This window comes from Mobula hypostoma, chromosome 6 (genome assembly GCF_963921235.1).
Source record: "Mobula hypostoma chromosome 6, sMobHyp1.1, whole genome shotgun sequence".
In the NCBI taxonomy this organism is placed as follows: Eukaryota; Metazoa; Chordata; class Chondrichthyes; order Myliobatiformes; family Myliobatidae; genus Mobula; species Mobula hypostoma.
In genome coordinates this window covers 44,355,256-44,381,543 of record NC_086102.1, presented here as the reverse complement: position 1 = coordinate 44,381,543, position 26,288 = coordinate 44,355,256, and the positions used below count along the sequence as shown (strand labels likewise).

The window sequence follows — 26,288 nt, the reverse complement described above, 5'->3', positions numbered from 1 at the left end:
AGATGTTCTCTCTCAGGATCAAGTTGGGAATGATAAATAGTACAAATTATTTCTACCGTGGGAATTAGAATCAGTTAAATGCTCATTGCATGAAATTGGGCTTGCTGTTGCTGTGATAAGTAACATCTGGCTGCAGTTGAGAAGAAAGCCAGGAATCTACATATGTTCCGGCCCTGGATGTATGCAGGAAGAGGAGTGCTGGGAAACTGAGATGTTCTGCATTTTTTTTCTATTGATTGATTTGGTATTTGAACATGACCAGAAAGGTGCAGTTCAGAAGCCTCCACCACTTTCTACAAACGTATAAAACTGGAGAAATCTCCCCGACTTCTAAAAGTTAACAATGGCATTTGGTGACTGTTGACCCATTTCAGAAATGATTTTTTTCCACACATAAAAAAAATGTCTAGAAACTCATTGTTAAAGGCTGTTACTGTTTAAATAAATCCACAATATTTACCTAATCTGGGTTAGGCAAGACAAAGCAAAACAATTACTTTATTATTGATCTTAGTGTTGTATCCTAACAGTTGATACTATTTTATACCATTTGACCAACATTCCAAAAAGTGGTGAATCTTAAACAAAATGTCTGTGGCTCACATTCCAGCCAGCTGTGCGAGTCCAGCCTTTGAAAATACAGAAAGCAAATCTGAATTGATGAGCTTGGATGTAGAAATATTACTTAAAATTGACTGCTTCTTTTTCAATAGCTGTTTTTTTTCCATATTCAAACATGATGTGGAATGTTGAAAATAGAGCATAGATTGCATGTCTTTTAAAAACAAGTATAACCATAATTATCAAAAAATGAACTCTATGAGCAAGCAACTTTAAATACTGGTTATTCAAGATCCACGATTCAAGAATGTTTAATGCCATTTCCAGTATACTACCTGTAGTATAAAGGAGAACAAAATAATTGTTACTTTGGATTCGATACAGCACAATAAACCCAATAAGATAAAGAACCGGATAATATAAAAACACAATAAATATAAATACATAAGATAGTTTATGTACATAAGTTGATTCTATGTTTGTAAAAATAGTCAGTGAGACTATTAATAGTCATTAAAAAAGTTTTCTGTAGTGCAGTAATGCTTTAAAATGTCTTAATGCAGTGAACCACTCACACATTCAAAACTTGTCTTTCAATCAGATATTAACACCACATGCTGTAATGCTGCAGCCAATATGTAAGCCTTCTGGATGTCAAATCTTTGGTGGAATATAAACTGACTATAGAAAGAGTAAGGAAGCATTCGTTACTCAAATTAAAAAAGGGTTGCAAAATAATATAAACCTGAGGTCTATGACCACATTTGGTATAGATGATACTATGATACCTTGTCCACATTTGCTCATAGTCCACATCATCTGTACCAAGCACAGTCTTGAAATTTCATTCAAATTAAGGCTTTGGCAAATGGCAAATAACCAGCTGGTGGTGCAGTGACATCAGCGCTGGACTCTGGAGCGAAGGTTCCTGAGTTTGAACCCAGTCGGGCTGCTCCAAGGCATGCTTTCTGTCCGTGCCGGGTTGAATGTCGAGCTCGCAACTCCCCCTCTTAAAAAAACTGCGCAGTGAGAAGGATGGAATCTTTCCTCCCAGACAACCACTTGAAAAAGTGGTCGCCGAGGTCTGGCAGAGTATGGCACACAAAAAGAAATAGCAAAAAGGATTGTGGGCAAACTAAATTCTGGTTAACATTACATGTTGTTTGAACGATCATGCAGGTGGGGGATATAGACTAAAATGTCTCATTGCCGAGATTCACCACCCTCTAACAGAAAAAGTGATGTATCATTTCTGAAAATGCAAGCAGAATTGATGAAGCAAAATAAAATTCGAACTACGTTTCATGTTTCCCCCCGCCCCCCCCAATTACCTCTTGGAATCTGGAACTACAGAAGACATCCCATTACAGAGAGGACATTAAATCCAGCATCACAGATAATATGGTTTTACCCGGCACAGTCCCAGAGATAGATACAGAAACAATGAGAGAGTTGAGATGGTTCATTTATCAAAATAAACAGATGTTTCGTGGCATGAATAAAAAAAATCATCATTTCCTCTGGAAAGGCAGTTTAAAATTGACAATTATTCAGGGAGGGGGAGAAAGGCTTGCAGAACCTCACTCAGAGGATTGGTTGTTAAATGGAATGATTTGCCTCTGGAAGTAAATTGGTTTGAGCCCATCCTGTCCACCATCATGTTAGCTCCTGTTTTACATTTCAGATCAACATGGCACCAGATCAGTGAAGTGAATGGTGTCCTTCTGTGCCGTAACCTTTGGAGATCCCTAAAAGTGTTTGGTTGAAAGTGCTTCTACCCTTGTCATGTCACACACCTCAATCACCTTACTACATGACAAAATCAGTGCATCATTCCTAACAGAAACTCAGTTTAAAATCATTCCAAGAGATGTACACAATTATGCCATCTACCACTTTTTAACTACACCAGCATTTCCCATCAGAAACAATCACTTGGACATCAGACCGGCTTTTGAGTCTTTGACACTGAGTCTTTATGGGAGCTAGCCTTTCTTCATTCTGATTCCCAAAAGAAAGCCCAGCCTTTAATTTGGACTTTGTCACAGTTGTTGTATTAGGTACAAGAATTTGCAAAGAGGGGTTTCACTTTCAGAACTGCACGTCTTGCTCAATTCAAAAGCATGCATTGTCTTTAACAACAAATTGGCCTCAGTTTTTTAAAGAAATTCAATGCAAGGTCAGGAAAATGCTGGAGAAAATCAGCCAAGATTTTATTGAATTGCAAAGCAGCCACAATGGGCTAAATGGCATCCATCTGCTCCTGTTATATTCTTCAAAATGCAGACATAAATGAGCTTTTCAATACTGTTTGTGTTTTAGGATTATTTATTATGCAGGGTGAAATTTGCATAAAATAAAGAGGATACATGAATGCTAATGTTTATCTTCAGTAAAATCAGCCGATGCATCTCAGCCAAGCTGGCCTTTGGTATTTCAACGCCACAGTAGCACAGGGGTTTGTGCGATGCTGTTACAGCTCGGGCTGTTCCAGAGTTTGGAGTTCAATTCCGGCACCGTCTGTAAGGATACGGTACATCCTCCCCATGACCACATGTGTTTCCTCCGGGTACTCCAATTTCATCCCACATTCCAAAGACTACTGGTAATTAGATTAATTGGTCATTGTAAATTGTCCCCATGATTAGGCAGAGTTAAATGGGGGGTTTCTGGGCAGTGAGGCTCAAAGGGACTACTCTGTACGGTATCCCTAAATTAATTAATTCCAGTCTTTGCCGAAATAACGTTAAAATAGGAATTCAGATCTCAGTAGAATACTCTTGGAATATAGACTAAGGTCTTTAATAGCATACATCATAAAATGCAGATTAATTAATTAAAAAGCTGAGATTTGATCTTCAGTGTGATTTGTTATAATTGCAATCCATAGTGCAAAAATATACAGCTTTTGTAGATTGATTAATAACACATTTTTGAAGAAAATGTTACCAGATGGTACATTCAAATATGTGTGTGTATTTGTTTTTAGCTCTGTAAAGAATATGTTATGTAACTTTTAGTTTTACCATAAGTGTTCTATCTAAAGCAAAAGCGAAGTCTAAGGTTAAAGTTGCAATGGTGATTTGTTTAATAATATTATCTTTTTGAAAACATTTTACTCATGGTGCTCCAGGCTTGTGAATGTATCACACAACAGTTCACCTCAAAAGTGTGATGGCTAAATTATCAACACACTTTATATGTGCTGTAAAATTGTACAGAACTAAAGCACAAATTATTCAAAGTACTGAAATGCTTAAATCCTGTTTGTGAATACTAATAAAAATTGGCAAGTTCTTCAGCATTTTCTGCTATTATTTCAGATTCCTAACAACTTTGTTTTTTTTGGTATGCTTAAGCAGAATAATTCATGATATTTGTACAACTAATACATTTTAATATCTTGGATTTCATATTTTGAAACCAATTTTAATTTTTCTCTTGCTCTGGTTGTTTTCACAAGATCTATTCAATATGCCAGCTTTTATGTTGTTTCATTATTACTAACGCCGAAGGATTTCTATGTGATAATTTGCACATCCACAATCTAATATCCTGTTTCTCAATATCACGGAACATTTGACTTTATTGAGAGGTTGCATTCTACTGCAGACCTCTTGCAAACCTTTCCCATTTTGAACACTTTTCACTTTGGATCATGAAGACCTTGAGTTCAGCTTGTTGATTGTCTTCCTTCTCCAGTAGCACCATCAGTAAGGACCCCCATCACCCAGGACATACTCTGTTCTCTTTACTATCATTAGGGAGAAGGTACAGGAGCGTGAAGACATACATTCAATGTTTTAGGAACAGCTTCTTCCCCTTTGCCATCGGATTTCTGAATGGACAATGAACCCATGAACACTACCTCAGTATATTTACTCTCTTTTTGCTCTGCTTATTTAATTTATTTATAGTGCCCATAAAAAGTATTCACACCCCCCCCCCCCGCCCCCGGAAGTTTTTATGTTTTATTGTTTTACAACATTGAATTGCAGTGGATTTAATTTGGCTTTCTTGACATTGATCAACAGGAAAAGACTCTTTCATGTCAAAGTGAAAACAGATCTTTAGAAAGTAATCTAAATTAATTACAAATATTAAACCAAAATAATTGATTGCAAAAGTATTCACCCCCCCCCTTTAATATGACACACCAAATCATCACTGGTGCAGCCAATTGGTTTTAGAAGTCACATATTTAGTTAAATGGAGATCACCTGTGTGCAGTCAAGGTGTTTCAATTGATAGTAGTAAAAATACACCTGTATCTGGAACGTACATCTGGTGGTGAGTCAGTATCCTGGCAAAAACTACACCACAAAGTCAAAAGAACACTCCAAGCAACTCCGCAAAAAGGTTAGTGAAAAGGCGTAAGTCAGGAGATGGATACAAGAAAATTGCCAAGTCACTGAATATCCCTTGGAGTAGAGTTAATACAGTCATCAAGAAATGGCAAGAATATGGCACAGCTGTAAATCTGCCCACTGCAGGCCATCCTCAAAAACTGAGTGACCATGCAAGAAGGGGCTAGTGAGGGAGACCACCAAGAGACCCATGACAACTCTGGAGGAGTTACAAGCTTCAGTGGCTGAGCTGGGAGTAATTGCACATACCATAACTGTTGCCTGGGTGCTTCACCAGTCACAGCTTTATGGGAGAGGGGCAAAGAGAAAGCTACTGTAGGAAAAAAAAAGCTCACATAAATTCTCGGCAAGTGTTTGCCAGAAGGCATGTGGGAGACTGAAGTCAGGTGGAAGATGGTTCTATGGTCTGATGAAATCAAAATTGAGCTTTTTACCCATCAGACTAAACACTATGTTTAACATAAGCCAAACACCGCACAATATGAAAAACTCTATCCCTACTGTGAATTGTGGTGGTGGCTGAATCATGCTGTGAGGATGCTTCACTGCAGCAGACCCTGGAAGGCTTGTGAAGGTAGAGGGTGAAATGAATGGAGAAAAATACAGGGAAATCCTGGAGGAAAACCTGCTGTAGTCTGCAAGAGAACTGCGACTTGGGAGAAGATTGTTTTCCAGCAAGACAATGACCCCAAGTGTAAAGCCAAAGCCATACAAGAATGGTTTAAAAACAACAAAGTTAATGTCCTGGAGTGGCCAAGTCAGAGACCAGACCTCAACCCAATTGAGAATTTGTGGCTGGATTTGAAAAGTGCTGTTCAGTAATGATCCCCATGTAATCTGACAGAGCTTGTGCAGTTTTATAAAGAAGAATGGGGAAAAATTGCAGAGTCAAGATGTGCAAAGCTGCTAGAGTCCTCTCTACTCAGGTTCAAGGTTGTAATTGCTGTCAAAGGTGAATCTACCAAATACTGACTAGAATGGTGTGAATACTTATGCAGTCAATTATTTTGTGTTGTATTTGTAATTAATTCATTTAGATCATTTTGTAGAGATCTGTTTTCACTTTGACACCAAAGAGCACCAAATTAAATCTACTGTGATTCAATGTGATAAAACAATAAAACACAAAAACTTCCAATGAATACATGAATACTTTCTATAGGCACTGTATGTGTGTGTGTGTGTAGGCTTAGCTGATTTGTACACAAGTCAGAAAGATCAGTTTCCCATAGTAACACATTGTATCATACTATGTATAATTCCTAATATTGTTTCATGTTATTGAATAATCAGCTTAACACTACCTATTGAACTGATGGAATATATACTGTATTCAATCATTAATGAATACTATGCTTTTTTAATTGCTAGATTAAAAATGCTTTAAAATTTTTTGCGGAGTTTTGTATAAATTTGGATTTTCATGGATCGGGTCATTCATAACCTGGGGAGCCCCTGTATTTGAATTAGGTTAAAAGATTTGTTTTTGAATTGTAAATGCAGTTAGAAGACAAATACATAACTCATTCCACTGTTCCATCATCTAACCAGACATGTAAAGACAAGTTCAGCACTGAATGAATTAGGCCACAGAACAATAACTATTGGTGCATTTTTCCTCCATATCTTTGGACTTGCTGTTGTTTGGTTGAGCTTTCAGTAAAGTTATGGTGATGTAGCAGAATATCCAAAGACGAATGGAGTTTTGGGCTGGTAAATTTTCTATTACTGAAGTTCCACAGCCACATTGACTTTGTTGACCTTGAGCTGACTCTGATGAGGTGTGTGGGTGTGTGATGTGGATTGATTTAGTCATTGTCTGCTCTCTCCTCTAAATGATGGCTCGGTCTCAATTTTTTGTGTTCCTCTCAGTGATGTGGCCTGCTCTGAAGCCACATCTGTGCAGGTAATAATGTACCCTTTAGACATTGCTGTAATAGATTTGTGTGCTGTGATGTCTGCCTCAATGACTAATTTTCAACATTACTAAGTTATTTTAATTTCTTGAATCTAAAGCAAAGGATTATTCTTATTCCATTGAAAATTAAATTGAGTACTGCTTATTTCTACCTCCTACCCAAGATCCACAAACCTGACTGTCCCAGTAGGCCTGTTGTATATGCCTGCCTAGCCCACTGAACTTGTATTTACATACCTTGACTCCATTTTGACCCCCTCAGTTCAGTCCCTTCCTACCTATACCTGTTACGCTTCACACATGCTCAATCAGTTTCTTGGCCATGATCACCACTTTCATTATGAACATCTTGTCCCTATACACTTCTAACCCTCATCAGGAAGGCCTTAACACTCTCTGTCTCTTTCTGGACAACAGACCCAACCAGTTCCCCTCCACCACCACCCTCCTCTGTATGGCAGAGCTGGTCATTTCTCTTCCGGCTCCTCCCACTTTATCCAAACCCAAGGTACAGCCATGGGCCCAGTTGTGCCTGCCTTTTTGTCAGCTATGTGGAACAACCTCCACTGTTCCACATAGCTGACACTGATAATATTCCCTAACTCTTTCTACACTGCACTGATTGCACCATTGGTGCTGCTTCCTGCACCCATGCTGAGTTCATCAATTTGGTCAACATTGACTCCAATTTCCACCCTACCCTCAAATTTACTTGGTTCATCCCCAATACCTCTTACCGCTTTCTCTTTCTTTCTTTCTTTTTAAATCTTTTTATTGAGTAAGTATACAAAAAAGGTAAACCATATAAACATTAATACAATGTTAAAGTATAATAAAATTCCAAAAGATAACAATACCAAAAAGAAAATACTACAAACAATGTAATTTAAGCATAAGAAACCAAGATAACATAATAGTATACTAAATTTTATATATATCAATGGAAAAAAAAGAAAAAAAAACCCACCGTGCAGCTAACTAAAAGCAAGGCAAAGCAATGGGCTAACTTGAAACCAAACAGAGTTAAACTTAAAATCACGTCCTCAATCCCGACCTCCATTAAAACAGTGAAAAAAAAAACAAGAAGGGTAAATATTACATTAAATGAAAATATCGAATAAAAGGTCCCCAAATCTGTTCAAATTTAAATGAAGAATCATAAAGGTTACTTCTAATTTTCTCCAAATTCAAACATAAAATCGTCTGAGAAAACCAAAAAAAGGTAGTTGGAGCATTAAGCTCTTTCCAATGTTGTAAAATACATCTTTTCGCCATTAAAGTAAGAAATGCAATCATTCTACGGGCTGAAGGGGAAAGATTACTAGAAATTTTAGGTAGTCCAAAGATAGCAGTAATAGGGTGAGGAGAGATATCTATATTTAATACCTTAGAAATAATATTGAAAATATGTCTCCAAAAAGTTTCCAAAGTAGGGCAAGACCAAAACATATGAGTTAAAGAGGCTATCTGCCCCGAACATCTATCACAGAAAGGATTAATATGCGAGTAAAAACGCGCTAACTTATTTTTGGACATATGTGCTCTGTGAACCACTTTAAATTGAATTAGGGAATGTTTAGCACAAATAGAGGAAGTATTAACTAATTGTAAAATCTGCCCCCAGTCATCCACAGAAATGGTAAGCCCCAATTCCTGTTCCCAATCTGCCCTAATCTTATCAAATGGAGCTTTCCTAAGTTTCATAATAATATTATAAATCATAGCCGATGCACCTTTCTGACATGGATTAAGGTTAATTATCGAATCTAAAATATATATAGGAGGAAGCATTGGAAAGGAAGAAAGTATAGTACTTAGGAAATTTCTAACTTGTAAATATCTAAAAAAATGTATTCTTGATAAGTTATATTTATTAGATAATTGTTCAAAAGACATAAGGGAACCATCTAAAAATAAATCCAAAAACCGTAAAATACCCTTAGTCTTCCAAGTTTGAAAAGCGCGATCCGTAAAAGAGGGAGGAAAAAATATGTTACCTAAAATAGGAATCGCTAACCCGAATTGATTAAGATCAAAAAATTTTCTGAATTGAAACCAAATGCGCAAAGCATATTTAACTATCGGGTTAGAGACCTGCTTAAGGCGTTTCGAATCAAAAGGAAGAGAGGAACCTAAAATAGAACCAAGTGTATAACCCTGAACAGATTGTAATTCCAATGCTACCCATTTAGGAATAGATAGTATGTCCCGGTCAAGTAACCAAAATTTCATATGTCGAATATTAATAGCCCAATAATAAAATCTAAAGTTAGGTAATGCTAAACCTCCATCTCTCTTAGCTTTCTGTAAATGTATTTTACCCAGTCTCGGATTCTTATTCTGCCAAATAAATGAAGAAATTTTAGAGTCAACTTTATCAAAAAAAGATTTAGGAACGAAAATTGGTAATGCCTGAAACACATATAAAAATTTTGGCAAAAAAAACATCTTAACTGCATTAATACGACCAATCAAAGTTAAATATAAGGGAAACCATTTAGATGAAAGTTGAGTAATATGGTCTATTAATGGTAAAAAGTTAGTCTTAAATAAATCTTTATGTTTACAAGTAATTTTAATCCCAAGATATGAAAAGTAATTATTAATCAATTTAAATGGAAATTTATAATATAAGGGAAGATGTTTATTAATCGGAAAAAGTTCACTCTTACTAAGATTTAATTTATAACCTGAGAAAAGACCAAATTGTGCTAATAACTCTAAAACAGCAGGAATAGATCTCTCAGGATTAGAAATATATAAAAGTAAATCATCAGCATAGAGTGATAATTTATGGGACTTTAATCCCCGAGTTATCCCAGTAATATTTGAAGATTCTCGAATAGCAATTGCAAGAGGTTCTAATGCAATATCAAATAATAGGGGACTAAGAGGACAGCCTTGTCGAGTACCACGAAAGAGAGGAAAAAAAGGTGAGTTTAAAGAGTTAGTACGAACCGAGGCTACAGGGGAGTGATATAACAGTTTAATCCAGGATATAAATTTCAAGCTAAAATTAAACATTTCAAGCACCTTAAGTAAATAAGGCCATTCTACTCTATCAAAAGCTTTCTCGGCATCTAAAGAAATAACACACTCAGGAACATTTTGTGAGGGAGTATAAACGATATTTAACAATGTACGAATATTATAAAAAGAGTAACGACCTTTAATAAAACCCGTTTGGTCTTCCGAAATAATAGAAGGAAGTACTTTTTCTAGTCTATTTGCTAATAACTTAGAAAAAACTTTATAATCAACATTTAACCGCTTTCTCAATCCCTCTCCCCTTTCTCAATCCCTCTCCCCTTTCTCAATCCCTCTCCCCTTTCTCAATCCCTCTCCCCTTTCTCAAACCCTCTCCCTTTTCTCAAACCCTCTCCCTTTTCTCTCAAAAAACCTACGGACTCTCACAGCTATCTTGACTATATCTTTTCCCACCCTGTCACTTGTAAAAATGCTATTCACTTTTCTCTGTTCCTTTTTCTCTGCTGCATCTGTCCTGAGGATGAGTTTTTTTTCCTAGAACATTTGACATGGCCTTCCTTTTCAAAGATCAGGGTTTCTATTCCACTACAATCAATGCTACTTGCATCTGCATCTACTCCATTTCTTGGACATAGGCTCTCGCCCCATCTTCCCACTGCTGGAACAGGGTTACAATTTCACCTATCCTTACCATTCAGCATGCAAGCCGCCATATCTAGCACATCATTCTCTGTAGTTCCCACCATCTACAACAGGATCTTACCACTAAACATATCTTTCTCTCTTATCGACTCACCATTTCCATAGTGATCGTTCTCTGTGTGTCTCCCTTGTCCACTTGTCCCTCCCTACTGATATTCCTCCTGGCATTTACCCCTTAAAGCATGACAAGTGCTACAACAGCCCCTAAATTACCTCCCTCACCACCATTCAGAACCCAAACAGTCCTTCCAGGTGAGGCAACACTTCACACCTTGGAGTCTGCCAGTCATCCATTTTATCTGGAGCTCCCAGTTGGGCCACCTCTACATTGGTCAAGCACCTTCACTTCATCTGCCAGAACATGTGAGCTTTCCCAGTGTCTACCCACTTGAATTCTCCTTCTGGTTCCTATTCTGACCTGTTGGTCTTCCCCTTCCATTCTATTGCCAGGATATGGCCAGACTTAGGTTGGAGGAGCAACATCTCATATTCTTTCATGAAAGCCTCCAACCTGATGGCATAAACATCGATTTCTCTAACTTTTGTTAATTTCTTCCCCCTTCCCCTTTGTTTTACCATTCCCCGTTCTGGTTCCTCTCTCATCCCTTCTCTTTTCCTCACCTGCTGATCATCTCCCTCTGGTGCCCCTCCTTCCTTTTCTTCAATGATTCACTCTCCTATCAGATTTCTTTTTCTTCAGCCCTTTACTTTTCCACCTATCACCTGCTAGGTTCTTATTTCAACAAACTCCCCCACACATACACGCACCTATGCTCCGAGTCAGGATTAGGTTTATTACCACCAGCATGTGATGTGAAATTTGTTAACTCAGCAGCGGCAGTTCAATGCAGTACATAATCTAGCAGAGAGAAAAAAAAATTAAATTAAAATAATAAATAAACAAGTCAATTTATGTGTATTGAATAGATTTTTTAAATTGTGCAAAAACAGAAATACTGTATTTTTTTTTAAAGTGAGGTGTCCAAAGATTCAATGTCCATTTAGGAATCAGATGGCAGAGGGGAAGAAGCTGTTCCTGAATCGCTGAGTGTGTGCCTTCAGGCTGCTGTATCTCCTACCTGACAGTAACAGTGAGAAAAGGGCGTGCCCAGGGTGCTGGAGGTCCTTAATAATGGGCGCTGCCTTTCTGAGACACCGCTCCCTGAAGATGTCCTGGGTACTTTGTAGGCTAGTACCCAAGATGGAACTGACTAGATTTACAACCCTCTGCAGCTTCTTTCAGTCCTGTGCAGTAGCCCCTCCATACCAGACGGTGATGCAGCCTGTCAGAATGCTCTCCACAGTACAACTATAGAAGTTTTTGAGTGTATTTGTTGACATGCCAGATCCCGTCAAACTCCTAATGAAGTACCTCATCTGGTTTCACTTATCACCTGCCAGCTTGTACTGCTTCCGCTCCCCCCATCGTTTTCCAGCTTCTTCCCCCTTTCTTTCCAGTCCTGACAAAGTGTCTGAACCTGAAATGCCAGCTGTTTGTTCCCATCTCTAAATACAGCTGACTTGCTGAGGTCCTCCAGCACTTTATTGTGTTGCTGAAGATGTCCAGCAGCTGCAGAATCTCTTGTGTTTATGAAGTAATATCTAGATCATGCATACTATATGGAACGTAGACTCTATTGCAGCACTTTGATCTGCAACTCCTATTCTCGTGTAAACTTATTCTTTTGTTTGCCTTGGTAGATGTGGTCTTGAATTTTAAAAAAATATGAAATTATTATTTTTTATTTGGAGATACAGCACAGAAGCAGGTGCTTCTGCCCCAACAAGTCATACCATCCAGATACACCCTTGTGACCAGTTAACCTACTAACTTGTAAGTCTTTGGAATGTGGAAGGAAACCAGAGTGTCTGGAATAAACCCGTGTGGTCATGTGGAAAACATAAATCTCCTTAGAGACAGCAGCAGAATGGAACCCGGGTCGCTGGTGCTGTAGTAGTGTTATGTTGATCACTATCCTACCGAGCCGTCCTGCACTTTATCCAGTTCTCAGTGAGGGTTTCATTTCATAAATGCCTAATCCAGGGGTCTACAGGTCTACCCGTTGGTTAATGGTAGGGGTCCATGGTATAAAAAAAGGTTCGGAACCTCTGGCCAAATTCATCTGGGGAAAAACTCTAACCAGCAGCTTCCCAGATTTTACTTCCCACTTACTCTGGGCAAAATTAAATACAAGCGGCTGGCAGTATCCAGTCACTGGTTGACTGGTTTCAAATCCTATGTGTTGTCATTGAAATGAGAGCTTAAACTGAGGTTTTGGTTATCTGTGTGTATAAAAGTAAAAAGTTCCTTGGTACCTCTTGAAGACTAGAGCCTCTCCTGGCCGACACTGATTCCCATAGCAATGGTCATTTATCTGATTTAGTTTGAGAGCTTGCTGTATTCAAGTTCTCACATTGATCAATTGAAATGTATGGGGATGAATGAAATGCTTATAGGCTGAGGAAGGAATAGAAGATGTCAGCAATTTGCTAAGGATGAGAAAATAGTGGTGTGCATGAGACAAGAAGCATAAAAGCACTACTTTTTTTTTCAACCTGAATCTAAATTTCAATACGCAAACATGAAATCTGCAGATGCTGGAAATTCAAGCAACACACACAAAATGCTGGTGGAACACAGCAGGCCAGACAGCATCCATAGGAAGAAGCACAAGGGACCTGACGAAGGGTTTCAGCCTGAAACGTCGACTGTGCTTCTTCCTATGGATGCTGTCTGGCCTGCTGCGTTCCACCAGCATTTTGTGTGTGTGTTGTCTAAATTTCAGTGTTAGCTTGTTATTGCAAGATTTTAATATCTTAATTGTCAAGTTGACTGCAGGTTGATCACAGGCCAGATAATAATTAATTATAAACACAATATTAAATTTAGACCTGAAGTCAGAGGAGTCACTAGAGACTGCATATGTGGGAATCTGGAACAACTAATCAATCTACTGGAAGAACTAACTCAGTGGGTTGGATGGTGTCCATAGGAGGAAAGGAACTGTTGAAGTTTTGGGCTGAAACCCTATATCAAGACTGAGGAGGGCTCTTCCTGCAGCATTTTGGCATAAATCATCAGTGATTCCTTTCCTCCAGCAGATGCTGTTTGACTTGCGGAGTGCTTCCAGCAGATTGGTTTCTTGTTTTACTGGTGTACTGAGAATGTTTCCATTAACATTTGATCAAAAAATTGTACCCATGTTCTGCATTTGAAAGAACAGGTGAATAAAGAGAACTGCAAATAGGGTTGGGATGATTTTCTCACTTGGTAGAACATTGTCAATTTAAATTGATATTTTATTCCTCTCAAGGCAATAATGCTTTAGACATTGAAAATTGATCTATCAGTCAAATTTCTGATGGAACATTGCAGTTATTTTCTGTGATTTTTTTTGATCAAGTACAAAAGATGTTGCACAAGTCTTTAATATATTTCTTGTATTCCAGTGCTTAAAAAAAATCACTCCCACTTTCCTTCTCTTTCTCTTGGCTTCTGTTTTAGCCATTAACTTACCATTTTTGTTTATTCTGACTTTTCATCAATGTTGTCTCCTAACTAACTACATACTGCTGTGTAAAAGAGTAACTATGAACAATGGGATATTTATAAATAAGAACAAAGGATGGAAATGTACTTAAAAAGATTATCAGAACAAAATAGTACCAGCTGTACATTTTTTTTTCTTTTACTGCTGTGTAAAGGAGTAACTATGAACAATGGGATATTTATAAATAAGAACAAAGGATGGAAATGTACTTAAAAAGATTATCAGAACAAAATAGTACCAGCTGTACATTTTTTTTTCAGAATATTAAATTGCTTTTCATTTCTCCCCCTGAATTACCTTTCCAGATTTTTTATCATGGTGTCTGAATTTTCTTTGTTTACTGTGGTAAATATTGTTTCTGCTTAAGAATAGGGAGACAAAACTAAAAAAAAATTAAGAACCTTACTTTTACAACTGACTGATTGCAACACAATAAACAAAAGAAACTCCACTGTGGAGAAATAATGCCACAGATGTTTCACATATTTTGAGAACAATCCTTAAATGGGGTGCTTTATTCTTTGTGTTGTATTGGAAATGACTGGGTTGAAATTTTACCTTGGGAGTCATTGGTATTATGAGGATGGTTAGAATTAATACTCTACTGAGTGTGACACAAGAGGATTCTCTCCATTTCCAGCAATGCTGAATGCCTACCAATCACCCCAGTTTTTTGAAAGCAAACACGATCTGCCAGCTATCAGGCAATATAACTTTAAAATAAGTGGTTCCTTTGGTTCAGTGTGATAATTCAGTGACCACAGAGGTCAGCCTAGTGCTTTTAGATGGCATTTGGGCCAACTGTATGAGGCTTGCGGAATTCAGGGGTTACCGTCCCTTGGAGTGCTGCATGTCTGAACGGTTTTGTTAGTCGTACACAGGATTTGGATGTTGCTGGCATAGCCAGTACTTGCTGTCTGTCCACCATCTTTAAACTCCTCAGTTGCCCAGTTAAAGATGTTTTAGGATCTGATGATCTGGATAGAGCCCCTTTGAGAACGAAAGAATGGAGAGAGTCTTCCATAAGACATAAGAGCAGAATTAGGCCATCTGGCCCATTGAATCTGCTCCACCATTCAATCATGGCTGATCCTTTTTTCTTTTTTTTTTGGCGTGTACCTGCGTGCGTGCGAGTCTCTGTGTGTGCGTGTGTGCATCCGTGATGATGATGTCCTTTTCATGTCTGTTACAAGGCGCAGAGCGAGAGAGAGACTGTGTGGCACTCCACTCCTCACACAGACATTTTCACAGTATTTTTCCCTTTTATTTTTACGAGGTCAAATTGCGATCTCGACACTCAACCTAGCACGGATGGAAAGCGTACTCGGGAGCGGATGCGACTGGTTTCGAACCCGGGAACCTCCGCTCCCGGGTTCGGCGCTGATGTCATTGCGCCACCAGCCGGCCCAGGCTGATCCTTTTGTTCTATCTCCTCCTCAACCCCAGTTCCCAGCCTTATCCCTGTAACCTTTGATGCCATGTCCAATCAAAAACCTATCAATCTCTGCCTTAAGTACACCCAGTGACCTGGCCTCCACAGCTGCATGTGGCAAAAAATTCCACAAATTCATCATCTTTTGGCTGAAGAAATTTCTCCACATCTCTGTTTTGAAAGGGCGCCCTTCTATCCTGAGTCTGTGCCCTCTTGTCCTAGACTCTCCCACCATGGGAAATATCCTTACTACATCTACTCTGTCTAGGCCTTTCAACATTTGAAAGGTTTCAATGAGATCCTCCCTCATCTTTCTGAATTCCAGTGAGTACAGACCCAGAGCCATCAAACATTCCTCGTATGATAATCTTTTCATTCCTGGAATCATCCTTGTGAACCTCCTCTGGACCCTCTCCAATGCCAGCACATCTTTTTTAAGATGAGGAGCCCAAAACTGTTCACAAAACTCAAGGTGAGGCCTCATCAGTGCCTTATAAAGCCTCAACATCACATCCTTGCTCTTGTATTCTGGACCTCTTGAAATGAATGCTAACGTGGCATTTGCCTTCCTCACTACCGACTCAACCTGCAAGTTAACCTTCAGGGTGTTCTGCACAAGGACTCCCAAGTCCCTCTGTGCCTCAGATTCCTGGATAGTCTCCCTGTTTAGAAAATAGACCACACGTTTATTTCTACTACCAAAGTGCATGACCATGCATTGTCCTTCTGCATCCTACCTGTTTCTTCAACACTACCTGCCCCTCTACCAATCTTCATATCATCTGCAAACTTGGAAACAAAGCCATCTATTCCATCATCTAAATCACTTACATACAACATAAAAAGAACTGGTCCCAACCCCTGCGGAACACCACTAGTCACTGACAGCCAACCAGAAAAGGATCCTTTTATTCCCATTTCCTTCCAATCAGCCAATGCTCTAACCATTTTAGTAACTTTCCTGTAATATCATGGGCTCTTCACTTGGTAAGTAGCCTCACGTGTGGCAGCTTGTCAAAGGCCTTATGAAAGTCCAAATATACAACATCCACTGCATCCCCTATATCTACCCTATTTGTAATCTCCTCAAAGAATTCCAACAAGTTTGTCAGGCAGGATTTTCCCTGAAGGAAACCATGCTGACTTTGTACTATCTTGTCCTGTGTCACCAAGTACTCCATCACCTCATCCTTAACAATTGACTCTAACATCTTCCTAACCACTGAGATCAGGCTAACTGGTCTATAATTTCCTTTCTTCTGCCTTCCTCCTTTCGTAAAGAGTGGAGTAATGTTTGCAATTTTCCAGTCCTCTGACACCATGCCAGAGTCAAATAATTTTTGAAAGCCAATGCCCCACAATCTCTTAACGCTAACTCTTTCAGAACCCTAGATTGCAGTTCATCTGGTCCGGGTAACGTATGTACCTTTAGGTCTTCCAGCTTTTTGAGCACCTTCTCTCTTGTAATAGTAACTGCACCCTCTTCTCTTCCTTCACACACTACAACATCAGGCATATACTACTAGGGTCTTCCACAGTGAAGACTGACTCAAAATACTCATTTAGTTCATCAGCCATCTCTTTGTCCCCCTTATTATTTCTCCTGCCTCATTTTCCAGCAGTCCTATATCCACTCTCATTTCTCTTTTATTTTTAACATACTTGTAAAAACTTTTACAATCCACTTTGATATTATTTGCTAGCTTGCTTTCATATTTCTTCTTTTCCTTTTCTAACAAGTTTTTTAGTTGCTCTTTGTAGATTTTTGAAAACTTCCCAATCCTCTATCTTCCCACTAATTTTTGCTTTGTTGTATGCCCTTTCTTTTGCTTTTACAATAGCTTTGATTTCCCTTGTCAGCCACAGTTGTACTATTTTACCATTTGAGTATTTTTTTCATTTTTGGAATACACATGTCCTGCACCTTCCTCATTTTCCCAGAAACACACACCATTGCTGCTCTGCTGACATCCTTGCCAGAAGCACCTTCCAGTTTACTTTGGCCAACTCCTCTCTCATGCAACTGTAATTTCCCTTACTCCACTGAAATACCGCTGCATCAGACTTTACTTTCTCCCTATCAAATCTCAAGTTGAACACAATCATGTAGCGATCACTGGTTCGTAAGGGTTCTTTTACCTTAAGATCCCTAATCGCTTCTAGTTCATTACATATCACCCAATCCTCTATAGCTGAATCCCTTGTAGGCTCAACGATAAACTGCTCTAAAAAGCCATCTCTTTCCAGTTGAGGATGGTTTGTGACTTGGAGGAGAACCTGCAGGGTATGATATGCCCACTTCCCTTCCTGCCCTTGCCCTTGTCTTAAGTCTGGGTGCACAATTTATTTCAGAAAGTGTCAGATTGACCATCCACCCCTACCCCCCCCATGTCACTTTCATGACTTATTTCAACCATACATAACTATACAATACAAAAGTTATAATATATCCATGTTTTCATTTCGATTACTGCCAATCAACAAGTCAGTAATACTTCCCTTATTTTAAAAGTTAGTAATTTTGACTGGTATTTTTTATGATTTTCTTCAAATTATTTTTAAAACTCTTGCCAATGTCAAAGACTGAATAATAGTCTGGGTCTTTGGTCTAATCTGATCTCATTACTGATTTTAAAATTTTTTCTGTTTTATAAATCGAGTATGCAATGTATACTTGGCATTATTTATATTTGTTCTTTTAAACTTCTTTCGATTCTTATTTTGTTGTGCTACTTTACTAGTTAATTCTCTCACTCTTCATTTGAGGCAGGATTAAATTATTTTCATGGAAATTTGATCCACATATTTGCAATTACAGTCCACAAAAGCTTCTATTACCTGCAGAATTTAAAAAAAATGAATGGGAGAATTTGTTTCTAAAGGTACATTTTGATCAAAGCAATACATTTTCGAAATGAATTGGACTTCTTATTTCAGAAAATAAAAAGATTGTAGTAAGAATTAAAAATTCAAAGCAGAATAGTTTAAAAAGTTCCAAAGTTTTACCTGTTTATTTTACTTATTTCATATTTCAGTACTTTTAGTTACAATTTCCAATTAAATTTGTTCTACCTGTGTATTGAATCATCAGCTAATAGAGTAAGAAAAGTTGAGGCAGTTGTGCTGAAACTCATTGGGCTCGATCTTCTGAATTTTTCTTCATGTCAACCTATGCATTGTTTAGTTACTCCCGGGCAAGTTTATGCCTCTTCAAATAAGACAACCAAAACTGTTGAAACAATTCCAGACATTGATCTTGCCAAAGTGCTGCATAGTTGTAGCAAGACTTTTATACTGCACCCCCTTTTTGCTTTAAAAGCTGATGTTCCATTTCCCATCCAGATTACTTGCTGCACCTATATGCTGACCTTCTGTGATTCATGTGCGAGGATATCCTGATCCTCTGCATAGCAGTATTTTGTACTCTCTCCCTTTTTAACAATATTCTTCCATCCATAGTGGATGACCACAGGTTACTGAGTAACTAATTCTGGTGCACCCATCTTTAGCCAGGGTATTGCTGACAGACGTGTCCAGACTGTTCAGTGACCCTTCCGTCAGGTGCTTGGGCAATGGCCGAAGACCCCCTGCCTGTTAAGCTGCTACAATCCTCTGCAGTAGCATCTTGGTTCATGGTCAGAAATGCAACACACTGTGATGCCAGATTTTGTGTAATGTTTTGAAGAGCCGATTTTGGATTATGTTACCATTTAATTTGCCTCGTTGTACATTCACTCAACTGTGCTTTGTTGAGTTTTGGGGGGAAAGGTCAGGTAAATGAAGATAACAAACATTAGACTATATCTGAAATGGGTGGGTACATTTTAGGTACATTTTGGGTCACAGTTTGAGGATAGAGGGGAAGCCTTTTAGGACCGAGATTAGGAAAAACTTCTTCACACAGAGAGTGGTGAATCTGTGGAATTCTCTGCCAGAGGAAACTGTTGAGGCCAGTTCATTGGCTATGTTTAAGAGGGAGTTAGATATGGCCCTTGTGGCTACAGGGGTCAGGGGGTATGGAGGGAAGGCTGGGGCGGGGTTCTGAGTTGGATGATCAGCCATGATCATAATAAATGGCGGTGCAGGCTCGAAGGGCCGAATGGCCTACTCCTGCACCTATTTTCTATGTTTCTATGTTTCTATGAAATTAACTGTTGTTATTTCCGTTAGCTGCATCTGATCATCTGCTTCATTTTCAGAAGGAACATTTTTATGACCTTTGGCTTCTTTTCCATGCTAGTCAAGTATTGAGTGTCTCCAGATGCATAATTATCTCAAAGGCTTTTTGCTTTTCCTCACAGAGGCCTTAGAGCTGATCTTACTTAGTGGTGGTATTTTCTTGATATCCACACAGTAATATCACTTTGCTGAATTCCCGTGGTCTACGAATAATCTTAAATCATTTTCTTTCGGCTGGTAGAGTTAAAAGCTGTTGCCAGATTTGGAAGGGCAGATAGATGATTTCCATGCTTTAATTCTATTAGCTTTGATTCTGAAGAAACAAACTAAAATGTTGCCATACCAGATTGTTGCTGTTACGTTTTGCTACCTTTGCAACATTTCAGTCACAAGTTCTATACACAATCTTCTCTCTTTCTATAACTAGCACCTCCAATATAATAACTTGTCTATAGAAACTTGGTTTTTTGCTCACAGGGGACAGGTTTTAACTGTGATTTGAAAGACTCCCAGGAAAGGCAAAGCTTCTTTGTGTAACTGGGTCGAGGCTTGATCTCCACACGATGCCCACCTGTGACCGATTGCTTTTTGACACATGCACACAATTTCTCCTGCAAGAATAATTCATAAGTGTGAAATAACAGCAGCTCTTTTTGATGTTCTATCTAATTTGACTATCAGTAGGCAGCGAAGTGAAGGATATAGTTAGATATTTGGACATTGGAGATGAGCTTCAAAGGGTTAGCAAGCATTGCAAGATGTGAGGGAATGTTAAAGAGAGCAGACTGTGACAGGCAATCACCCAGTGTGTGAAGGAAAATATGTTCTATGAAATCCCAATGATTCTAAACCTCAACATAGCATGGAACGCGATGAATTTTCTCTGAGGCCTTCTGCAAGTTGTCAAGGTGGTCCACTGGAGATTGGTTACATTTACTTACTGCCCTACTAAATTTAGTAAACTACTTTGTGCACTATCAGTCCTGATAAAATCATCCTTGGTATCGTGGTGATGCTGCTAGTTGCTACTTTTGCCTCCGTCCAATTACCAAGGGGCTGCATTCACAAGAAATGACTCTCAAAGCAAAGACCCACACCATTGGTGCTTTATTCTCAGGTGCCATAGTCTGAAACCCACTCCTCTCCTGGCAGGTACCACTTCCAACTCTCTGGGATGCTAACCCCTTTAACCAGGTTTCAAAGGTCTGCTTTAGATTCGTTCTTTGCCTACCTTCATCATTTTCCACATCTTCCCTTTCTGCCACAGGTCTCCCAGCTCAGGCCTATTTTTTTGGCAATTCTCACATCCTGTTTCTAATTTGGAATTTTCTGTTTAAATGCATTAACTCCCTGATTTTAGGCAAGGCACTCATGTGCTGATGCCAGCCAGAAGCCCTGTCATCCTATGTGGAACACAGCCAAGTATCCTCAGCTGTGCAAACTAAAGAATATGTAACTACTTGTTCATCATGGCTCATGCTAATCATTGGTACTGTTTATACCAACGAATTTAGATTCTTGTTAAAACAAAATAGCTGAAAACTAAAATCTTAAGTCCATAATGAAAATCCAAAAAGTTGGACAGCAAAATTTTCTGCAAGATTGCTGTTGACATATAGCTCTGCTTGTTTTTGTTTACTTAAATGTGTGTGTCATAATTAAAGCAGGATACATGGGTAAATAAATGTTGAATATACTTATCTGAAATCCTCTTAATTTTAAAAAAGGTGTTAATGTACTGTACTTGCTGATAAACCAAAGCATTAATAGGTCAACATTCACACTGAAATGTTTACAGTGCTTTAAATGAAGGCAGCTAAGACACTGCTGAAATAGCTCTGGGTGTTGGCTCCGGAATAATGCAAAATCTCATCTCATCCTTTTTTTCAGTGTGCTTTTTTGTGGTTCTTTAATCCTAAAGGCTTGCTTTAAGAGGGGAGCTCCTTAGAATGGATCAATTCTGTAACCAGTGTTCAAAACTGAGCATACTTAAGAGCTGCTCAAGCTGGACGTTTCTTTCAGTCTACAGCGAATGTCATGATGCTAGTACATTTTAACCTATCACTGAAATGATTCTGAGTCAAAGCAAGGTCAGCCACGGAAACATGCCCTTCTGCCCAGCAGGTCCCCCCGGCTACATTAATCACCCTTTTATTTCTTTTCTCCCCACATTCTGAGACGATTAAAGCCATAAATTGAGCGGACAGCTAGAGGAACATTTTCCCAGCGGTAAAATGGCTCATACGAAGGGCCATCATTTTAAGGTGATTGAGGGAAAGTATAAGGGTGATATCAGAGCTAAGTTTTTCATGGTGGGTACGCGGAATGCACAGCCAGGGGTAGCGGAGGAGGCAGATATATTAGGGACATTTAAAAGACTCTTAGGTAGGTGGATGTTGGAAAAGCAGAGAGCTTTGTGGGAGGTTTGGGTTAGATTGATCTTGGAGGAAGTTAAAAGATCAGAATGACATTGAGCCGAAAGGATGTGTGTACAATGCTGTAATGTTCTGTGTTCTATTCCCATCAATCCGTCCCAGATTCTGCAATGGCCAGTTGGCCAACCAGCCTGCACATCTTTGTGATGTTGGGGAAAAGGCAACATCCGGTGGAAATCTATGCAGGCACAGTGAGAGCATGAAAACTCCACACTGAAAGCACCCAAAATCAAAATTGAACCTGGGTCTCTGGCGGTGTGAGGCAGCAGCTCTGCCAACAATGCCACTGCATTGCCCGAAGTTGATCTATCCTTCAGTCCTGTACAGCCCTTTTAATAAACGATATCCTGTGGTATGCCCTATTGATAATTTCTGTATTATCCTTTTCTAGTTATTCCAGACACGCTCAGTGCCATATCTGTGCCCAAGACTCTGAATAAAGTAGAAGGAGACTCACTGGAACTGGTCTGTGAAGTGTCTGAACAAACACCATACCACACGCATATGGCCATCACGTGGTACCTACAAAAGGGAGATCACAGTCTCAAAGTCATATCTCTAACACGAGATTTCATTCTACGCTCTGGAGAGTCGTACAAGCAAAGACACGCATCAGGTGATGTACGGCTGGACAAGTTGGGAGCCAATTCCTTCAAACTCACCATCTACAGACTGCAAGCATCTGATCAAGGGGATTTCTACTGTGAGGCAAGGCAGTGGATCCAAGATCCAGATAAGTCCTGGTACACCATAGCCTCCAAACGCACTGACAGAACGACTGTGAATGTAAAAGCTACTGGTAAGGCATTGTTTTATGGTAATTTGTCTTCAAAGGATAAATCAAAATCAATATTGCCATGGCCTGAATAAGCAAAGGGAGAGCCTGCTGGCTCACTATTATATAAAAGTGACACTCTGGGAATGGTGGTCAGAGTTCAGAGCACTAAAGCCTGATTATTCTTGAAAGTGAGCCCATGTCAACCTTTTTTTGCTAAATGGAGTTCACAACAAAGTGTTGCATTGACATTTTCTGACCACTTTCAATAAAGTCACTTTTGGTAGGTTGTTTATCCAGGTTAGAAGACATGTTGGGACTTGTACACTGAGAATGGATTATCAAACACAAAGCAAAAAATGGGAACATTCAAATAGAAACCATAGAAACATTACAGCACAGAAACAGGCCTTTTGGCCCTTCTTAGCTGTGCCGAACCATTTTTCTGCCTAGTCCCACTGACCTGCACCTGGATCATATCCCTCCATACATCTCTCATTCATGTACCTGTCCAAGTTTTTCTTAAATGTTAAAAGTGAGCCTGCATTTACCACTTTATCTGGCAGCTCATTCCACACTCCCACCACTCTCTGTGAAGGAGCCCCCCCCCCCATGTTCCCTTTAAACTTTTCCCCCTTCACCCATGTCCTCTTTTTTTTTCCCCTAGCTTCAGTGGAAAAAGCCTGCTTGCATTCACTCTGTCTATACCCATTATAATTTTATATACCTCTATCAAATGTCCCCTCATTCTTCTACGCTCCAGGGAATAAAGTCCTAACCTATTCAACCTTTCTCTGTAACTCAGTTTCTCAAGCCCCGGCCATATCCTCGTAAACCTTCTCTGCACTCTTTCAACCTTATTAGTATCCTTCCTGTAATTAGGTGCCCAAAACTGCACACAATACTCAAAATTCGGCCTCACCAATGTCACCAACCTCGCCCTAACATTCCAACTCCTATACTCAATACTTTGATTTATAAAGGCCAATGTACCAAAAGCTCTCTTTATAACCCTATCTACCTGTGATGCCACCTTTAGGGAATTTTGTATCTGTATTCCCAGATCCCTCTGTTCTACTGCAGTCCTCAGTGCCTTACCATTAACCCTGTATGTTCTACCTTGGTTTGTCCTTCCAACGTGCAATACCTCACACTTGTCTGTATTAATCTCCATCTGCCATTTTTCAGCCCATTTTTCCAGCTGGTCCAAATCCCTCTGCAAGCTTTGAAAACCTTCCTCACTGTCCACTATTCCTCCAATCTTTGTATCATCAGCAAATTTGCTGATCCAATTTACCACATTATCATCCAGATCATTGATATAGATGACAAATAACAATGCACCCAGCACTGATCCCTGTGGCACACCACTAGTCACAGGCCTCCACTCAGAGAAGCAATCCTCCACTACCACTCTCTGGCTTCTCCCATTGAGCCAATGTCTAATCCAATTTACTACCTCACCATGTATACCTAGTGACTGAATCTTCCTAACTAATCTCCCATGCGGGACCTTGTCAAAGGCCTTACTGAAGTCCATGTAGACAACATCCACTGCCTTGCCTACATCTACTTTCCTGGTAACCCCCCTTGAAAAACACTTAATAGATTTGTTAAACATGACCTACCACTCACAAAGCCATGTTGATTCTCCCTAATAAGTCCTCGTCTATCCAAATACTTGTAGATCCTATCTCTTAGTACTCCTTCCAATAATTTACCTACTATCGACGTCAAACTTACCGGCCTATAATTTCCCGGATTACTTTAAACAAGGGAACAACATGAGCTATCCTCCAATCCTACGGCACCTCACCCGTAGATAGCGACATTTTAAATATATCTGCCAGGGCCCCTGCAATTTCAACACTAGTCTCCTTCAAAGTCCAAGGGAATACCCTGTCAGGTCCTGGGGATTTATCTACCCTGATTTGCCTCAAGATAGCAAGCAATTTGTATAGGTTCCATGACCTCACTACTTGTTTGCCTATTTCTATTGACTCCATGCCAGTTTCCTTAGTAAATACAGACACAAAAAACCTATTTAAAGATCTCCCCCATTTCTTTTGGTTCCATACATAGCCGACCACTCTGATTTTCAAGAGGACCAATTTAATCCCTTACTACCCTTTTGCTCTTAATATACCTGTAGAAGCTCTTTGGATTATCCTTCACCTTGACTGCCAAAGGAACCTCATGTCTTCTTTTAGCCCTCCTGATTTCTTTCTTAAGCATTTTTTTGCATTTTTTATATTCCTCAAGCACCTTATTTGCTCCCTGTTTCCTATACATGTCATACATCTCTCTCTTCTTCTTTCCAATATTCCTCGAGAACCAAGGATCCTTATTCTTACTCACTTTGCCTTTAATCCTGACAAGAGCATACTTTCTTTGCTGGCAGGCTGTTAATTATGAGCTACTACAATGGTCACAGCTTGGGACCTCAGCTTTTTCTAATCTATATCAGTGATTTGGCAGAAGGGACCAATTGTTATATTTCCAAGTTTGCTGATGATACAACACTTGGATGAATTATCAGTAAGGAGGAGATCTAAAGCAGTTTCAAGAAGCTGTGGACAAACAAGCTGAGCAAAAACAGCAAATGTTTCTTGCTATTAATTTTCTTCCCTTTTTGTATTTGCAGTTTATTGTCTTTTGCACATTAGTTGTTTGTCTATCCTACTGGGTGCGGTCTTTCATTGATTCCGTTGTGTTTCTTGGATTTATGGTGTATGCCTACAAGAAGATGAATCTCAGGGTTCTATATGGTGACATAAAAGTACTTTGATAATAAATTTATTTTGAACTGTGAAGAACATGAAAAAATGCAAAGCTATCTACTCCGAGGCGCAATACAAAAAAAGAGGGTTTTTTTAAAAAATGGTGAGAGATTCTAAAATGATATTGTTCACAGAGACTCAAGAATCTTTGTCCATAATTCACTGAAAGCTAGGGTTTAGGTCCCACAAACAATTAAAAAGGCAAGTGGAATGTTGGCCTTTGATTGGAGAGGAAATGATGACAGGAGTAAAAATGTCCTGCTGTATTTATAAAGGGCCTTGGTGAGACTACACAGTGCATTAATTAAGAATAATGTGAGCTGCCTAATAACTATCACCCAGTAGCACTCACATCTACAGTGATGAAATGCTTTAAGAGGTTGGTCATGACTAGATTGAATGTCTGCCTCAGGAAGGACCTGGATCCACTGCAATTTGCCCATTTCAACAATAGGTCAATGGCAGATGCTCTCAATAGCTCTTCACACAGCTTTAGACCACCTGGACAATACAAATACCAAGGATATTGTTCATTGACTTTAGCTCAGCATTTAACACCATCATTCCCACAATCCTGATTGAGAAGTTGCAGAACCTGGG

At 39.2% G+C, this 26,288-nt stretch overlaps 1 protein-coding gene across 3 annotated transcripts in view; it reads left to right on the top strand.

Annotated features, from left to right (window-relative positions):
- The window catches only part of LOC134347997 (immunoglobulin superfamily member 3-like), a 243,433-nt gene that overhangs the window by 151,436 nt on the left and 65,709 nt on the right, over positions 1 to 26,288 (top strand). For all 3 annotated transcript variants that reach the window (XM_063050728.1, XM_063050726.1, XM_063050729.1), the window contains exon 3: positions 22,525 to 22,932. In XM_063050728.1, the coding sequence (XP_062906798.1) occupies positions 22,525 to 22,932 (408 nt within the window). The remainder of the gene's footprint in view (positions 1 to 22,524; positions 22,933 to 26,288) is intronic.